The sequence below is a fragment of the Pezoporus occidentalis genome, unplaced genomic scaffold (genome assembly GCF_034315485.1).
Source record: "Pezoporus occidentalis ecotype Australia unplaced genomic scaffold, CSIRO_AGI_Poc_V1 ctg170, whole genome shotgun sequence".
Classification (NCBI taxonomy): Eukaryota; Metazoa; Chordata; class Aves; order Psittaciformes; family Psittacidae; genus Pezoporus; species Pezoporus occidentalis.
In genome coordinates this window covers 1425396-1444724 of record NW_026913532.1, presented here as the reverse complement: position 1 = coordinate 1444724, position 19329 = coordinate 1425396, and the positions used below count along the sequence as shown (strand labels likewise).

General features: G+C 40.4%; 2 protein-coding genes, 1 long non-coding RNA gene and 1 other non-coding gene across 6 annotated transcripts in view; 2 read left to right on the top strand and 2 right to left on the bottom strand.

Moving 5' to 3' along the window:
* The window catches only part of PRSS12 (serine protease 12), a 39786-nt gene extending 37041 nt beyond the window's left edge, over nucleotides 1-2745 (top strand). Inside the window, exon 13 of the mRNA XM_062613902.1 lies at nucleotides 1823-2745. Within this exon, the coding sequence (XP_062469886.1) occupies nucleotides 1823-2130 (308 nt within the window). The 3' untranslated portion in view covers nucleotides 2131-2745. The remainder of the gene's footprint in view (nucleotides 1-1822) is intronic.
* Nucleotides 2746-9235: 6490 nt separating this feature from the next.
* LOC134161240 (small nucleolar RNA SNORA24) lies at nucleotides 9236-9366 on the bottom strand. Its single transcript, XR_009963895.1, has one exon. It is a non-coding gene; the product is annotated as a small nucleolar RNA SNORA24 (small nucleolar RNA).
* Nucleotides 9367-9834: 468 nt separating this feature from the next.
* On the top strand, nucleotides 9835-18388 carry LOC134161236 (uncharacterized). Of its 2 annotated transcripts, XR_009963893.1 has the most exons (4): nucleotides 9835-9968; nucleotides 15211-15315; nucleotides 17787-17918; nucleotides 18276-18388. It is a non-coding gene; the product is annotated as an uncharacterized LOC134161236 (long non-coding RNA). The 2 variants fall into 2 exon arrangements; XR_009963892.1 differs by lacking the exon at nucleotides 18276-18388 and having other exon boundaries at nucleotides 17787-18087.
* Nucleotides 12537-19329, bottom strand: part of LOC134161233 (bifunctional heparan sulfate N-deacetylase/N-sulfotransferase 3) — a 64675-nt gene continuing 57882 nt past the window's right edge. For both annotated transcript variants that reach the window (XM_062613900.1, XM_062613901.1), the window contains 3 exons: nucleotides 18414-18523; nucleotides 17718-17820; nucleotides 12537-16511 (listed from right to left, as the gene is read on the bottom strand). In XM_062613900.1, the coding sequence (XP_062469884.1) occupies nucleotides 16392-16511; nucleotides 17718-17820; nucleotides 18414-18523 (333 nt within the window). In that variant the 3' untranslated portion in view covers nucleotides 12537-16391. The remainder of the gene's footprint in view (nucleotides 16512-17717; nucleotides 17821-18413; nucleotides 18524-19329) is intronic.

Genomic DNA, 19329 nt, shown 5'->3' with positions numbered 1-19329 from the left:
GATTCTCCTGGGAGGCATGCTAAGGCACATGAAAAACAAGGTGGTTGGTGACAGCCAGCATGGCTTCACTAAGGGGAAATCCTGCCTGACCAATTTGGTGGCTTTCTATGATGGGCCTATGGAACTGATGGACAGGGGTAGAGCAGTTGATGTCATCTACCTGGACTTGTGCAAAGCATTCGACACTGTCCCACACGACATCCTTGTCTCTAAACTGGAGAGACGTCAATTTGATAGGAGGACCACTCGGTGGATAAAGAACTGGCTGGATGGCCACACACAAAGAGTTGTGGTCAATGGCTCAATGTCTGGCTGGAGACCAGTAACAAGTGGTGTCCCTCAGGGATCAGTGGTGGGACCGGTCTTGTTCAACATCTTCGTCGCTGACATGGACAGTGGGATTGAGTGCGCCCTCAGCAAGTTTGCCAATGACACCAAGCTGTGTGGTTTGGTTGATACGCTGGAGGGAAGGAATGCCATCCAGAGGGACCTTGACACACTTGTGAGGTGGGCTGATGATGTTTAACCATGCCATGTGCAAGGTCCTACACCTGGGTCAGAGCAATCCCAGGCACAGCTACAGGTTGGGCAGAGAAGAGATTCAGAGCAGCCCTGCAGAGAAGGACTTGGGGGTGTTGGTCGATGAGAAAATGAACATGAGCCAGCTTCAGTGTGTGCTCGCAGCCCAGAAAGCCAACCGTATCCTGGGCTGCATCAAAAGGAGAGTGACCAGCAGGTTGAAGGAGGTGATCCTGCCCCTCTACTCTGCTCTTGTGAGACCTCACTTGGAGTGTTGTGTGCAGTTCTGGTGTCCTCAACATAAAAAGGACATGGAACTGCTGGAGCGAGTCCAGAGGAGGCCCATGAGGATGATCAAGGGCTGGAGCATCTCACATATGAAGACAGGCTGAGAAAGCTGGGGCTGTTCAGCCTAGAGAAGGCTGTGTGGAGACCTCATAGCAGCCTTCCAGTATCTGAAGCGGGGCTATAAGGATGCTGGGGAGGGACTATTCATTAGGGACTGTAGTGACAGGACAAGGGGTAACAGGTTCAAACTTAAATAGGGGAAGTTTAGATTGGATATAAGGAGGAAGTTCTTTACTGGTGGTGAGGCACTGGAATGGGTTGCTCAGGGGAGTTGTGAATGCTCCATCCCTGGCAGTGTTGAAGGCCAGGTTGGACAGATCTTTGGGTGGCATGGTTTAGTGTGAGGTGTCCCTACTCATGGCAGGGCAGTTGGAACTAGATGGTCCTTTCCAACCCTAGCTATTCTATGATTCTATGTTAGCTTCTCAGTTGAGATGACAAGCAAGACTGTGTGTACTTACAGGGCGTAAGCATGATGGTTACCTGGATGCTCCACTTGGAAGCCAACAGAGGATGCAGCACCTGTTAGACTGAGCTAGAATTGGTGACCTAAAAATGAAGTATATATACAGCCTTAGTCTCTACTGCTCAAGACTCCCAAAAGTAACTTCTCCATTTAGGTATTAAGGCATATATTTTTGTAGAAGACAAAGTGTGTTTGGAACAAAAAGACCCCAGTCTTGGACATATCCAGTGGGCAGAAGGAGTAAAACCACCTTTAAATTTTATGCCTTTAAAAAAAAAAAAAAATCTATATGCCATATTTACACTATTTATATAGTATTTCGGTATTATATTTAATGCACAGTAGATATTTTTCAGTATTTGGTCTTGTTTACAGCCATTTTACTTAGCAACAAACAGTGTGAATGACTGACAGCAAAAATTGGATTGAACCACATTTATGCTGCCAAGAGCAACCATCACGAGAGAATAATTCTGATCCTCTTTTCAGGAAGTGCTTATTCAAGAACATTACAACAGGCTGCCATCCCCTTACTCCCCAAGAGGGTATGCGAAGAACGTTACAAGAGAAGATTCACAGGAAGAATGCTCTGTGCTGGAAATGTCCAGGAACAGAAACGTGTTGATAGCTGTCAAGGAGACAGTGGGGGTCCACTGATGTGTGAACGTCCAGGGGGAAGCTGGGTTGTGTATGGTGTGACCTCCTGGGGCTATGGCTGTGGAGTGAAAGATTCTCCAGGTGTCTATACAAAAGTATCATATTTTGTACCCTGGATAAAAAGTGTCATCAAACTATGAATGTCCATAATGAAAAACAAACTTTGTTAACAACGTTTGAGGCAGAACAACTTGAACAGCACAGGTGGTACGTGCATAGCTGGGGTCCAGAGTGGGTGGAAATTTTCCTCATTTGTGTGTTTTTCTTTTTGTTAAATCCAAACTGTATACACGCCACCTTTCCGGTTAGGGATTACTACCCAAACAAAATCCTTCTGTGTTAAGGTAGTTCATATATTGCATGAATAAGTTACCATATATCTAAGATAAAGGGAAAAGTGATAGCCAGCTTAGAGTAACAGAAAATTGGAGCAGGACAGCTAGAGTTCACTATGAGATTCACTGCCTACAGGAAGACTGCAGTAGCTCCAAGCTATTTATGGTTCAAACTTCCCTAGAATTAATTACAGATCTCAAAATCAATTTTCCATCTATTTAATCAGTTCCTGGTTGTTCTCTTATTATTCCTATAATCAGCCCTCTAATTTTGAATCATGTTTCATTAACTAATGAGACCATTAGCAGGTTGATTCTTGGTAAGCAATTCTGAGTATATATTAGAAGTTAGAAGGAAAATAATGGCTGATAACCAGATCCCCAGCTATTCTGATAAATGCTCTCACATCTTATTGTGCATAAGGTGGTACACATAGGAAGTTAGTTTCCCCACAAACATCCTGCACTGCTGCAAAATCTGGATTTGACGAATGACCTCTTATTTTCTTTCCTCTAGATGTCATTTGTCTTCTTTCTGAAATTTGTAATTTTTAGTACATACAGCTTTTCAGATTTTCCTATTTACCATGAGCTGTCAGTACAGTATCGGACTAACAAACATCCCAATCCTCTCATCACTGGTTTTGGAGAGGCTTCACTCAAGTAACGCTAAAGACCTCTGTCAATCCTACAAGTTGTAAGTATGTACAATACAAATACTAGAGAAGTCAAGCCAAAACCTGTCTGAAAAGGTCTATAAAGTCTTAAACTACTATATTCTAGAAGATCATATTTAGACAACTCTCTCTGGCTTAGCTGCAACACTGGTTCAGCCTGATCTTACAGGAAAGGTCAGAGCTAGATAGTTTTCAGTGACTTCTGAAGTATTGACATATCTTGCTTCCATTTAATTCCTTTTACAAATACTGCTCCTCACGCTATGAAGACCATAATTGGTTATCAAAAAATGCAGGGATAAAAAGTTACTCTTGATGTACAAGACAAACGAACTTGCTATCCTTTTAAAAAGGGCCACCCCACTGAACTTTGCACACGGACCACTAGATGTAATCTCCATCTTAGTGCAACGCTAATGGGTATTAGTCTTGAAAATATCTGTGACTATCTAGTCAAGGAGACAAGAAAGTTACTGACGCTGCTTCTACAATCCTTGTCAAATGCCATTCTATATGCAAGTGTGCTCTATGCATTACGTGAACAGGCTTCTTAAAAAGATGGAACAAAAGCTCTGTGGACCATGAAATACTATGGTGTGACGAGTGTGGCAGACGTGTCACCACATAGTGATTCTGCAAACCATGACTACCAGCGGCTGTTTCCCTGTGTTTTTTATCTCCAAACTCTACCTTTCATGAACAAAGTGGGACGTTTGCATTCATGTTATAAGTGGGCAGTCACCCATTTCTGCTCTCTGGTGTTGTAACAAGTATCTTAGTCAACTCATTTAACATACAAAAGTGATGATGACATTGCAGAAGCCCAAGTGGTTGAAGACATGGACTTTAATTTTGCTCGGTTCTCACCCCAAATTTAATTTTCAAGGTCATGAATAGTTTAAATATCTTGTTGGAACTGGTGCTAACCTAGTACACAAGTGCTTTAATGTATTTTACTTTCCTGTAATTCCACATGCATCAAAATTGCATGAAGTATTTTATTTAAAAACACGCCAGAGATCATAGTATTGTGACCACCTATGTCAGACACATAACAGACCTGTGTGAAACACTGTGCTTGTGAACTTCAAAACCATTTTACTTATAGCCCTTTTAATTAAAGGGGAAGTAAATCTGTCAAAATGTATCTATTTGTACCATCACAGCTTTGCTATACCAGAATCGTTATTTTGAGATGTGGTGAAGTAGGCTATATATGGTCAAGTGTAGGCTGTATAGTGCAATACATGCGTTGTGTCCATGGAAAATAGCATTTTTTAGAAGCTGAACCACAGCAAAGAGGTGGGGGACAGGGACAAGTCTGCAAACTAAGTGTGGTAAGATTTAGTATAGTAGTTTATTAGTTTTGGTCTTTAACAGAATGCTTTATTAGATTTTTAAATGTTGCGCTACCATTTTCATGCAGAGAACATGCCTTTTCAGTTTCCAACATAAAATGAAATTGTCTTTATTATGCCATTCTAATTTTTGGTCAATGAGCCTGATGACATAAATGTATACCATAAAAACTGCCACACTGACTACAGCTTCTATACATTCATCCTGTGGATATGTACATGCAGATGCTGCAGGAACATCATCTAGGTAAACTTCATGTAAGCGTCAAGTAAAAGAAGGTGCTCTTGAAAATACTTTCTTTAATACATCTACATTTTGGGCCTTTTTTATTTTTTTTTCTTCAGAGATGGAAGTTTATTCTGTATGATGGAATTCCAAATGCTCTGCGGGCTTTAACTGAGACCAGTTAGGTTGTCATAAGTAACATTAACCTACACTCTTAAAATGGCTTAAGAATTTTTTTTACCTTTGCTGATCTCCCCTTTGGCCAACATATTCAATACACATAAGGTCGCAGAAAAACCTGCCTAATGCTTAGAGTTTTGTGTTAAACAGATGTGCCACAGTGTTAACGGCAGCATAAGCCAAGAAAAGATTCAGCACTTCTGTTACTATCTTAAACACAAATATGTTATCTATCCAGGTTCTCCACCACTGTGAAGATTTAGATGCAGTCCCCCTGAACTTCCCAGTTCCATTTTCCAGAGAAACAGACTAAATAAGCATTACTGCAGCTGACACACAAATGCATTCATCTCAACGACGAAAAACTTCCCAAAGATGCACCTGACCATAAGCCACAAATAAACCAAGACCCCATTTTATGATCACTATATGCAGATTATCTACAACCTCAGATGTCTCATTTCCAGAAAAAAATCACAGCAGGATAATAGCTTATACTTAACAAGGTCAGCCCTGAATCAATGTTCCCCATAATTTTCAATGTTACTGCAACTATTTCACACTTCCAAGTGCTAGTTTATACTCAGTGAGATTTTCATGTTCCAATTTTAGAGTGGTAGTTGCAGAGCACAAACATACAAAGCTGAAACAATCAGATTCAAGTAGTAGGTCCCAGTAGGAGATCCTCCCAGAAAACATTTGTCACATGAGGAAAAAAGTTTTTTTGTTTGTGGTCCAGGGTGCTGGGTATTTTGAGTTAGCCGAGCTAGTGGAGACCAGACCTATCTCATACACATTAGACATCTGCTCACATGACATAGTTCCTATTCCATTTATTTAGCACAGAATACAGAAATTGATCATGTGGCTTCCTGCAAATGCAACATCAAGCAACCACAAACAGGGAAAAGATGGCTTAAGAGTTTGGAAATAAGTATTTACCTTTGTAGCAATGTAAAAGAAAATAAAGACTGTACTTGGTGAAGGTTGTGAGGGGTGAAGGGCACTGGATGTAACTGCAGATGGAACAAACTGCAGAAAAATAAGGAGCACCTATAAAGGTTAAGAGCCAAGATGTGACAGAAATAGGTTGAAAGATAGGAAAACAGTTGTTTGAGAATTTAAATTTCTGAATTTAACGAAAGCAAGCCATCCTAAACCACATGGAAATAAAAAAGGCACATCTTGTAAGAATACCTCTTGTACTCAAGTAATGAGGGAAAGCAGATTTCACTACCTTCTATGCATGTGACTGGATGTACACAGGAAGCTTCAGTCATAGGAAAGGCTGTCACTTCACTAAGCATGATATACCCACAGCAAACATTACAGTTTATACATAAATGCTGTCAGATCAAATTCAAGGATACTGGGGTAACACATCAGATGACCACATCAGTGTGATGCCATACAGTATATAAAACCCAACACCAGAAAGCCTGAACTTTTCACTGACAACAGAAGAAAAATTGTTTTCTCTAAACCTTCACGTCACATTCTTGAGTTTTGTATTCTGTATTGTTTTAATGCATTCCAGATCCGCAAAGAAACTGATCCCCACCCTTTCTCCTGCTGCTTCCTGTCCGTTTGCTTATACCTAGTTTTCTTCATAGGGTCAAAGCCAGACACAAAAAATCCCAAAATTATCTGAAAGAGGAAGCCACTTTGCAGACTCCAGGATAACAGCAGAACTGCTCTTGCCACTGTCTGCCTAGCATTTTTTCTTGTGTAAGATAAGCACATAAGTGCCCTTGTAGAACAGACAGATGTTATTTTCCTGAAAGCACTGAAGTTACTACCAAAGTCCAATCTTCATGGAAGAAATTCAGTAGACACTCATGACTACTGACTACCAGGCTGGCAGTCTCAAACTTGGAATCCCAAGCAACAAAAATGTCATATGAGAGTGTTGCATGCAGAGCTATTTAAAAGAATAATCCCACACCACCAATGAATACAGGTGTAGTACCACTTCTTACAGCTCCACAGAGACTATACATTCAGCTACAGTCACAATGGCAGGAAAAGAAAAAAAGCTTCCTGTAACAGCTCCATGATCTCCCTACTGTATTATTGCAAACTGAATAACAAGATCATCAGAAGTAATTTCCTCAGACCTAATCCACATTGCAATTAAAGCCCACAACTCCACCTCATTCAAGCAGGAATCACCCAGTTGCCAAGCACTTAGCTGTTATTGCAGTGCCTACTGATCCCAGCTCTATAGTTTCACAGGTTTTGTTCCCCAGCGCTTTGAAAGCTCCCCTTGCCCCCTAACTTTCCAGTTTGCAGCAATTTGCAAAATATGTCCTTATTAACTGGAAGATACTCCTCAAGAGGTTGTGCCAGTATGGCTTATTAGCCAAGACAGTAAATTTACTTACAAGTAAAACATGTCCTGTCTGCAGTGGAACTCTGCATATCGTTTTCTTGAATATGGATTAAACAGAAGATCCCTGACCAGCTGGAACTGAACAAGCAGCTACACGCAAAGTCACTGTTTCTGACCTGCAGCAGTAACCTCTGATTAAAATCAAGTGACTTCTGGCATGGTGCCCAGACAACTTGATCAACATCAGCAACATTTGCCCTGAAAGCACAGAGTCACAAACTTCAGGCTCAGCTATCAAACCTGTATCCCCCACAGTTGTAGAAGTAATTCCAAAGAACACATGTATGCCTAGTCTTGGTTATCAGTAGTCTTGCAAAGAAAAGACAACACTTGCAGTCAAAGTTGATGTCTCTTTATTAACTTATTCATACATTTGACTGATTTACATTGACTGTAGATATCACATTCATTCTCTAGACTTCACAAACTTACCTTCAGCTTATGCAGTGTACTTCTTGCAGCCACCTTTCTAACACACCTGAACAGCAAAAGCACCACCACTAAATATGCCCATGATTGGATCTAATAGTACTGTGGCAACATCAGCCACGTAACAGAGCACATCACAGCCGCGAAACTACCAAGAACATTATTAGAAGACTTTGCAACAGCCCAAAGACGGGAGCAGTGGAAGATCCCTAAAAGCAGCATAAAACAAGCTAGTCATCCTAGCTGCATTTGTACAGAAGCAATCAAGGCTAATCTTAGCCATAGCAAGCTGCATTCCAGCACTTCTTTGTAATAAGGACAGATGGGCTGCAGAATCTCTCATTTAGGCTGAACTTTTTTAAATAAAGTTAATTTCTGTTAATTCTAAAGTGAGATTAAGATCTAGACTAAAATTAGCATTTGCTATCTCTGCTTGATAACCAGAAATACTATTGCTCGTGAAAGGTATCAAATCCAGAAGATTAGACAGATCTACCCTACCCTAAGTAAAAATTAGAAAGTTCTGATCAGTTACTCCTATAATTCATGTGTGGAATTTAGCCCCATCTTCTTCTGTCACGACAGCTCAAGAGTGTTCTTCCCCTGTAAAAACAAGTTTGAAGCTGTTTAATCTTCCTACTGGAAACACATACAACACAGCAAACATCACTGAACCGTATGATGTGCTCCTAGCAGTTGTAAACTGCTCCAAAACAAAACTTTTAGTATCTTCTTGACACCTCCCTCTGCAGATTCATACTCACTTCATTAAATCAGAAACGTGTTTATTGAAAGACACTTCTGATGCACGGAAACAGACTAACTCAAGGAGAGCTGTAAATCTGTAAAACGGTTATTACGGCGCCGGGTGCAAAGGGGATTGCTCCTCCTAACTTGCACCACAGGGCTAGTAAGAACCGGTTCTTTCTTGAGTGACTGGTCTTACAGACAATGTATTTCCTGTTTTCACATACTGGCTGTTCCTGTTATCTTGCAACACATTGTTCCTTATCTTGGATCAAAGTTAACCCCATGCTGTTTGGATGCTGGCCTTTTCTTGTATCACTTCCCTGGCACAGTGATCCCCAAGAAATCTGTGGAATCCAATACCTCTAGATTTGCAGGCGAGAGTACAGCGTCATGCCATACTTTTTTATCACAAACCACTCTCCCCAGCATATCTAATGCATCTCCACCACGGCCCAATCCTTCTCAGTCACGCTACCATATACACTCGGTTGTAATTTTTCTGCCAATAAAGTACACACACCAAAGAAGCAACAAAGCACCAAACCTTGATTTCAATAGGCACATCTCAGTAGTTCAGTCGCTAAACTATAAAAAACAGTATTATTCCTGCCCAAAACCTCACTTCTAAGAGCGTATTATGTAACACATACCCAGTCACATAGTTTTTTTAAGAAGGTTCTTCAGTAACAGATGCATCTCCAGGCTTCAGCTTCCGCCCCCCTGAGGAAGGAGGAGGAAAAAAAAAAGAAAACGTTTGAAAACTGTGCTCTACTTATTGCACACAAAAAAAAACCACCCCAAAACCCCGAACAAAATCAACAAATACACAAAAAACCGCTCCAAAACAAACAAACACTACAGGGCCAACGCCACGGCGCCCCACACATCGGCCGACTCGGGCTGTCCCTTGCTACAGTCAACGACTAAAACCCACAAGCGGGTAGAAGTTTTGCCAATTAGTAAGGAACTGCTCTTCCATGCCTAGGAAGGGAGACAGCCACAGGCGGCAGCCCCCATGGAGTCATGGATCACCCCTACCCACCCCGACACGTGCCGGCCGCCATTTTCCCTTCTCTCTCCGCGGCCCCGGCCCTGGCCCCCCCGCCGCCAGCTAACGTGGCCGGCTTCGCCACAGCGCCCACCTGTTGCTCACTTCGCTCCTCGGCCGCGGTAGCTCGGCTCGGGCCTAACCGCGCCGGCAGAAAGGAGCGCTCCGAGGCGCCTCACGGCTGCGATAGTGCCTGGGCACCGAGCTCCGACACCCGCCTCATCCTCCTCGCCGCCGCCTGCCCACCAGACTCCCACCCAGCGGCTCAACAGCCACGCGCGGCCAAGCCACCTCCGCCCGCACGGCAGGCCCCTCCCACGGGCCGAGGCGCAGCGCGGTGCGGTGCGGCGCGGCGGCCGCAGCATAGGCCCCGCCCAAGCGGAAGTTGAACGCAGTGGTAGGCTGAGGTGCGGTGAGGGGCATGGGCGGGGGGCAGTTGCCAGTATGGTTAAAACTTTGCGTATAAGTTTCTGGTCTTTTCGGATGTTGCCGAAATCACAACCACAGGAGAAAGCGGATTAAAGGATTCGCTGAAAAGAGGCTGCCGTTACTCCCCAAACCAAAGTGACTCTCTTCAGCTGGTGTAGGTCTTGATGCTGCTTTCCATAGAATCACAAACTGGTTTGGCTTGGAAGGGACCTTAAAGCTCATCCAGTTCCAGCCTCCTGCCATGGGAAGGGACACCTTCTACAAGACCATGTTGCTCCAATCCCTGTCCAACCTGGCTGTATGTAGGCAGAGAAACGTGTGTGTGTGCATACATATATATACATATACATGTATGTATATGCACATGTACGCTTGGTCAAGTTGGAAGATGGGCTTTAAATGCTAACACACTACTATTTGTTATTTAATAACCGTGGACTACGAAGGAAGAAGTCATGAAAGATGTGCTAGAAAAATGAAGCCATCCCTTTAGTAAATACAGGTAATTTTCCAGTCCATATAAGCAAGTGTATCTTGTTAATGCCAGCCAAATTCCTACATCCACATTTTTAATTACAGCAAAATAAAATAAAATAGAGTAAAAAATAAATAGACTATTTCAGTTGGAAGGGATCTACATTGATCTATTGTAGGTCTAACTGCCTGACCACTTCAGGGCTGCCCAAAAGTGAAGCAGGTTGTTATTGGCATTGCCCAAACACCTCTTAAACAGTGACAGGCTTGGAGTATCCACCACCTCTCTAGGAAACATGTTCCAGTGTTTGACCACCCTCTTGCTAAAGAAATACTTCCTCACGTGAAGCCTAAACCTCCCCCAATTACCATACTTATTATTACACCACAGTGTCATAACTCAAGTACTGGTACAGTAACCCTCACTGCAGGGAAGGATGGTTTTTAAACCTGGGTACAGGCCACAGAAACTGCTCTTTGGCACAGCCAGTGCCTCAAAGGTACATATTCCATGCATGGGCATGCTGGAAGAATGGGCAGGCAATTTTGACTTCTGCAGGCCACGTGCCAGTGAACTGACCCAGCCAGGGGACTGAAAATTTGGCTCAATCAGCTACAGCAGGATGACTTGTTACTTGAATAGTTAGGAAGTTTTTGAAGAAGAGGCTGGAAGTGAGGACTACTGTACTGCTGGAAGCTGCCTTTGGGCTCATATTGTGGTATCACATTTCTTACCTTTTTAACCCCATGGGAAAGACAGGAAACTATTTAAGGCCTATCTGTGATGTTAGAGGTTTTTCATAATTTTAAGGTGATGATGATGACGTAATACTACTGCCTCAAATACATGACTTTCAGGCAGTGTTGCAGAATAATAAAACTGCAGCTAAGATTGTACAAAACTGGAGGCAAATTACAGCCTAACACACCCTACAGTCCTACCTATGCCATAAGCTAAACCTCAGCTGTTCTGACCTTGCACCATCTGTGTTCAGGAATTTTATTTCCACTGTCACAGGCATAAAAGAGCTGGCTCCTGCCTTCAGCTCATAATGTTTTCCTTCCAGACAGAGTTCTATAGCTAAAACGCATATACTGTGTATTATAAAAGTTATGCAAAAGATGTTTTTGGGTTTTTATTTGTTTGGTTTTTGTGTGTTTGTGCATAAGCCTTACTTCCCATCTGAATTTCTCAAGAGAAGATCAGAACAGAAAAAGGGAAGTGAAGAATGAAAATACTGTGTTAAAAAAGAAATAAATAACCTGACAGAAAACAGAGTCATGACGGCTCACAGTCACTATATGCTTTTCAAATCTATCACCTTAATGTGTCTAAATTCCCCCTCTACTCAGACTTCCCTAACCCTTGGGTTCAGCTGTTAATTGCTTCCCCATTCCTGTGACTTATCCTTTGATGCTGACAATTGTGCTTTCTTCATCCATGTGGTCCACAGAGACAAAATAAATGTCTTTTGCCTTTGAGCACTAAGAATTTTGGGATTGGAAGAACTGAAAAAAAAATAGTAAATGAAAGCAGATAAACTTGAGACAGAGGTCAGGCAGGTGTTACTTGTAGAAAAGATCTTTTTCCCTTTGCTTAATGCTTTTCTGTTACTACTTTACCATTCCAGTTTTGTAATTCTTAGAGATTACAGAAACAGGTATTATAAAAGCAGCTTCTAACTTACAGGTTGCATTATTTCTCTGTGATGAATGGACTATTGTCTTAACATAGGTTTCCTAGTTTTTTTACCTCGATGAAGATATTAAGCAGCTTTTGCCCAGATAGGTAATACAGTTTCCTGTTCTGTTCCAAATTTGTTGATAACAGTGAATTTTCCTTTGCACATTGATACCATTTTAGAGGTTTCTCTGAAGAAAGGTTTTATCATTTCTGTGTAGGCTGATCATTGGCACAACTACTGAATCCCCACAGCAAATCATTTGAATAAAGTCCACATGTTATATTAAAAACAGCAAGCTCTGGAAATGTTTCTATAGCACATTGGCAACTTCTGGCACAAGAAAAAAAAGTAAGCAGGAAGCAAAAGCAGTAAAACAAGCAGCTGCATAAAGCAGTAACATTCACTTACAGAGCGAGTAAGCACTATTTTTGATTTCTGAAAACATTTCATGCTGCTCCCATGCTCTTGGATTGTTGTAGCTCAGTGTCAAGCTACAATAGCTGCGAAGTAACCTGGAAAAGGACAGCTTTTATGAATGGAAAAATCACTTCCACACAGCACTGCATTTTCTTATCAGAGTTTATTCTTGCACTTCAGATACCATGCCACTATCAGAATAATAGCTATTTTTATTTTAAAAAACTTTGAGAAAAATGTTTCCAGCAATTTTCATTCAATGTGAATGACAAGAGTATTACCTCTATAACACTGAAATACCTATTTAATTTCTTCCTGAGGAAGTTTCACGTTTTTAAGCAGTGAAAAAGGATATTCTGTACAAGAAAGTCTGCAAATCATTGCGACTAATTCTTTCTGCAGTAGTAGAACTGAGAAAATATCAACAGCATTTTCAGCAATGTTTGCTTAAATAATTAAGTTATTTCATACCAGGCCCTTTTACACCCCCTGTAATGGTCACTTTCTGTTCATAGTCACACATTAACTTTTAATAGCACAAATTCTGCAGAAAGTAAATTTCAGAATCATATTTATGAAAATGAAGGTGAAGCTCACATAATCAAGCAATTGTGCAGTTATCTACCAGGACAGCAGAAACCGTGGCTGTGTTATCAACCACAATACAACATATCTGACTTTGACTAGCAAATATAAATTCATTGTAATGAATCAGTATTTTTTTTAAGAGTGTTGATAGTCTATTTCTGGAAATCAAACACCTATTGTAAGTAAGCTTTGAACAGAAGTAGTTAAACTTTGTCAGGTAATGCACGTTGTATGACTTGCTTACTCAGCTGTACTTGTGCATCCTATGATTTGGGCAATAACACATGTAGCTGTTGTCTGCATGCTTTCCTCAGACTCTTCATTCTTCACCAAGTTGACTGCACATTAAAAGTAGTGTTTTTTTAAAGTCTCCTCTTAAATGTAAGAACATATTTAAACAGAATAGTTCTTGAGAAAAAAAAAGTTGCTTCATACCATCTCTGTATTAACAAGTAATAAGCGAGCATCAGAAATTTGGAACTGTAAAAAGCACCAGCAGTTGCCTTTATTTCTCCATTGCTTTTGTTTCAGAGACTAGCCCTCCCAGCATACAAGAAGCTAATCCCACAGCACTGTTTCTAAAGATGCTAGTGCATAACAGGTGCATCAGAACAGTAGCTCAGACTTAATGGAGATTCAAGATTACGCCCTTTCAGATGCAGTTCCAGGTCAAGCTACTTTGTTCACAATATCCAGTCAGGTAAAGTTACCACATGAATCCACCGAAGATTTCCCTAGGAACTCATTCATTTTGTTTCCAGTTCCCTCCTTTAGGAAGAGCACTGGGATGATACAAGAGCTCCAACCTGCTGTTCCTCATCAGGACTTGAGAGTCACTGTGGCACTTCTTCCTGGAGAATGAGCTTTGTATTTAGCTGCCAAACCAAACCCAATCCACCCAAGGCCAAAGCCAAGGCCATGCATGTCGGGCGCTTATCTCTGCAGTGCTACATGGTGACTCCAGTTGGGCTATTTTAGCAGATCATCAACAATTGTAGTGGGCTCCTTACTGTACCTCAGTGAGTACTCACACAGTACTTCACAGATTTAAGACATGTCACTGTGTCTGTTGTAAAATTTCTGGAGGCAGAATGCAACTGAATGCATGTCCCTATCACCACTGTGCCTGACTATCCACTCATTCTCATTTTGTGGGTGCCTTGGCTTCCCAGAGAAATAAGACAGAAAGGGAGTTCTTAAAGAATGAACTATCAATGTGGCAGCCCATTCCTTCTGTGGATTTTTCAAAAACTGTTTGAGTGAAGTTACATCAGGTTATATTAAGGGTAAAACAAATCATACCAGGATGAAAACGCCAGGTATTTTCTCCAGTTATTCAATTTCGTTGTAGCAAATCCATATAGAAGCTTGCAGGAGGCATGAGCTGTCCATAGCACGCAGAGTACTTGCTTTTACAGATCTTCAGAATCCAAAATGTTTATCAAATAAAAAGTACTTCACAAGTCAGCCTCTGGGACAAATCCATATGACAGTGACTATTTAAAGTGAAATGAAAGCTCTTACTCTGTCTAATAAATAATAAAGATGTTAATCTTAAAAATGTCTACTCTAGAAGGTCCTCATCATTACTCATGCATTTTCCCTTGGCAAAAACTTGTGTAAAGAATATTGTTAAATACAGCAAATTTGCCTAGACCTTTTTCTTTACAGACCTATCAAAACCACATATTACAAAATCAATAAATAATAAAGATTACCAGTTAGAGGTACAGTAAGGATTTCAACATCCCTTTTTTGTTTAGGGAATAACAGACTGGTTTCCATTCTATTACCTTGAAAGTTAAATTATATGATTACATAAATGTTGGAAAGCAGCACTGAGACACAAGAAGTTTTCCCACCATTTGATGTGTATTTTTAACTATTCACCCTAAACCAAATCATAATGTTATACAGCTACTGTAAAAAGCATTGCATTTAGTACTGCAGTTCTGTTTCATTTTCACTACCTCTTCATGCCTCTAAGAAACACTCAGTCAAAGTTCAGTGGAGAAGCAGCAAGGCCATCCTCAGCTGAAGTTTTCTTTCATCCTCTTTCCCCATTTTTTCTTACTATTAATTAGACTTTATCTCACATCTCAACTGATACACTATGAGATGTATTATTGAAATGTATGACATAAACATAAGGCTGGATATTTGTGTCTCCCATGATTAGAGTGTAATTTTCTACCATGACTACATACTGTGTTTATTTCTTTTCCCCTACAGATTATTCCTAATGTTTAATACAAAACATGCTGAAAACATCTGGAACCAGAACCAGTATTTTCATCTGGAAATGTGACAGATTTTTGCAGCTGACATAAACTGAAGGTTGCTGAAAGATGCTATGATTTTGATTAGGTTGAGGGATCTTAGAATATACAAACCATAGAGACTGAAGGCAAATAAATTAAGGAAAAAATAGTGGTGCAAATTAAGACAATCTAAGTATGGATGCGTTTCTGCTTTTTGTGAGTTTTTTATTAATTTCAGCAGAGTTGCTCCTGATTCACAGCAATGTAAGCCCAGAGGGCAGTGTCTGGCTGCTTGTGGAAGCCAGGAGTAAAAGCCTGTTCATTGCACTACTTCAGTTTCGTTCACAATTGTGTAAGTAAAATACTGCTCATAAGAATTATACTGCAGCTTTTGTACTTCACATGTCCAATTCAATTTCTGCTCAGATAATGACTATATTCTGTATTTTGCCATTTCAGTCAGTCCAAAATCATACACACTAATTGTGGTCAAAGGTCTTTACCATATTGTAAGGGTATGTTGTTACAGGCTATAATCGTAGGCAATGTTTTCTTGGGGGTGTGGGAGTGGGGGGTGTTTCTACATTGCATTTGCCTGTGGCTTCCATACTTTGCTCCGTGTATTTTGTTGCTGTGCACAGCTAAATCACATATAATAACTGTACTTCTAACCCTGAAGTACACTTGGCATTTTTTGTGCTACGTCAAGTTTTCTTACTTTGTGCAAGACGATAATCAAACAGTAAGAAAAACTGTCAGTGGTCTAACAATGGGCTATAAAACCTACATGAGACACAGTACTTTTAAACTGATATATAAAAATGTGCGTGTATATATATATGTATTTACCGTGAAATTGGACAGGTCACATATCTCAAACTTATACCAGCTGCAAATAACTTCTACATATGTGCACAGCGGTCCACAAGTCCACAGGCCCAGGAATGTTTGTGAGAAAGATCTGGCCCACCGGAACTCTAAGAAACACATGTATTTTCACAATCCACATGCCAGCACATGGAAATAATTTCTATCTATCTTTTACTCTTTTTTGAAGAAGTATATTTTACAAGACCTTCTAGTAGCTCCTGGAGACTTCATATATGATGACTGAAGTATGGAAGAGAGATTTCAAAAAGCTGTGTTTCAATGCTATCTTACTTTCTGTAGCTCCTGTCTCAGCCATGACGGCAGGGGTTGTCCCAGTTTGTGTAGGAGTTTTGACAGTTCCACATTGTGATCTCTGTAGTAGCTTGACAGAAAAGCCCTGCACTGATGGGATACAAAAATAAATACTTTAAGAAAATGCCTTACTGCAGTTACTGTGAATTCTAGGTTTCATTCTAGAAGTTCATTTTACCCGGGTCAAAACTTTACTTTCTTTAAAGCAATTTATATTGCCTTATGCTATCTACTGCATGCAAGTTTAAGCTTTTCAGTTAGGAGTTGTACTATAGAAGGTAAATTCAAGAGAAACAAAGGTTGTCAAAAATGAACACTGAAGTCAAAGCAAAGGATCTGATTCTGCTCTCAGACAGTCATGTACATTAAGATTCACACTCTGATGCAGTCACTTTGAATTTATTTAAGTAATGACTGAAACCAAAGCTTCATATGTAGGCATGTATCAATTAGTAATCCGTTTTTCAGAAGTATTTAGAGTTGAAAAGTACAAACATATATAGTCTTCTCTCATCTCTGGCCAAAAGCCTTCCCACCCAGTGATTTCATATCAGTATCATAACTCTACTGATGTAAAGTTACTTTTAAGTTCTATGAAAAAGAAGTCCTGGCTTACTTGCCGCATTAATACTTACTGCTGTTCAAAACTGTAGGTTTTTATATGCATTTTAGTCAGGCTAAATGGAATGGGAATACAAGACAGAATAAACATAAAAGTTACAGTTAGAATAGGAGACTAAACTGCCCTTGGGTAAAGGCCATAGCGTTTGATGGGATGGAAATATCTTCATTTGAGCATCTGTCTGGGGAAGCCATTTATAAAACTCGTAAACAGAAACCTTTCTTAAAACTGGATTATGTGAGAGTCTGTGTTGTCATGGTCTAACTACTCTCAAAGACAAGGGACCAGACACAAATACACATATCTGATCATGACTGAGAAAAAACCAAGCACTGTGGAGTCTCTGCTACTTAAGTCACTTAGGTAAAAGGAAGAGGTTTCCAAGTGAATTTCAGGGGTTCCAAGTTTATCTTATTAATATTAAGAGGTGCCAAATTTTAAGAGCTGTTTTTTTTTTTTTTTTTTTTAATATTATTTATATTCTTCACATTTAAAATCAAGAACTGAAAAACTCTATGCACTCCACAGCTATCTTCATTTTTATGGAAAGCTAGTCAAATAAATAATGTCTACTTAATTTTGTCTTCTCTCCCTTCTTATGATTTTGTCTGTGTGGTGTCTCCCACATGTGGCAACTGAATCCCTTTATAATGCCAATGAGCATAATGGTTTACCTCAGAATCCATAGGAGGGTATTTTCTACCTTTGCTCTTTCCAAGACACTTTGTTTTTCCTTCTTCCAGGAGCTGACACCAGAAACCTTTATGTGAATCGAACCTGAAACAAGTATTTTGCAGCATGTGAAGGCTGTGAGATACTGCAAGGAGGATGCATCTCCCAAGTTCAGACTGAAGAATCAAAAGAGTAAACCTAAGGTTATCTGTTTTAAGGGCAACCAAATATAAATGTCAGAATCCGGGATTTGTGTATTTACACATCCAAAAGATGGGTATTTAGGATGTGGATGTTACATTTCTGACTGATCCTGCTGAATCTGTCTTGCAGCTAATGTAAAAAATAAACAATTTTTTTCTGTTTATGCAAGTCAGTGTTCCATGTTCTACTTCTGGAAATAAAATTCCTTTTGATTCATCCAAAATTCATACGCAATTCCATCAAAACAGTACTTTTTCCATTTGTTAGAGGTCTACTTCTGTAACAGTCAAGTTCCACATACAGTAGCTCAGTAGATGATTCACAGAAAATCTAACCCTGAACTGTTTTTTTTGCAGATGCTGAAGAATAAATCCTACCGCCAGCTCAAAGGAGAAGTATGAGAGCCTTTGTTTTGCAGTGAGCTTACTTATAACTTACTAACTTGTATTTTAGGATTGTTGAAATACGTGAAAATGATGATGAAATTAACTCACGTTAGGGCTTCAGAGTAATTATAATGAGGAGAGACTCCCAGAAACTTCTGTACTTCATCCATTACAGTAGACGGGTCAGTTCTCAGCTGCTGTCCATCAATAATTAGCAACTACAACAAAGAAAATAGATGTCCTTTTAAAAGCCATTATTTCAAGCTTTAAACTGAAATTTCCACCTCTCTCAACTCATTCATTCTATGGAGAGTACTGCCCTAGAGAATGGTAATTGGTCCAGTTTTAATTGTCACCATCATTAATGACTTGGGAGCAGGGTAAATGGCATGTCAATTAAATCTGAAATTAAACTGGAAGCTCATGCTTTAAGTCCAGCCCGTAACTCAGAACCACACAGCCCTCTTCTCACATCCCTCTTCTTCCCTCTCCTCCCAGCGGGATGAGGACAAGAATCGGAAGAATGTAACTCCCATGGGTTGAGATAAGAACAGTCCAGTAATTAAGGTATAACACAAACCCACTGCTACCACCAATAGTAATAATGATAAGGGAAATAACAAGGGAAAAGAATACAACCGCTCAGCACCCACTGACTGATACCCAGCCCAAGAAGTGATCTAGACCTTCTGGGTAACTGCCCCCAGTTGATATACAGGGCATGACATGCTGTGGTATGGAATGCCCCTTTGGCTGGTTTGGGTCAGCTGTCCTGTCTCTGCTCCTGGCTTCCTCTCTTCCCTGGCAGAGCATAAGACTCAGAAAGTCTCCTTGGTCAGAGTAAACATTACTTCTTGTTTAGCAACAACTGAAAACATCGGTGTTATCAGTGCTGTTCCCAGGCTGAAAGTCAAAACCACAGCACGGCACCAGCTACTAAGAAGGAGAAAAATGACTGCTACTGCTGAACCCAGGACAGAAGTGGTTGTGACAACAGAGAAATAGCAGTGAAGGACCTAGAAAG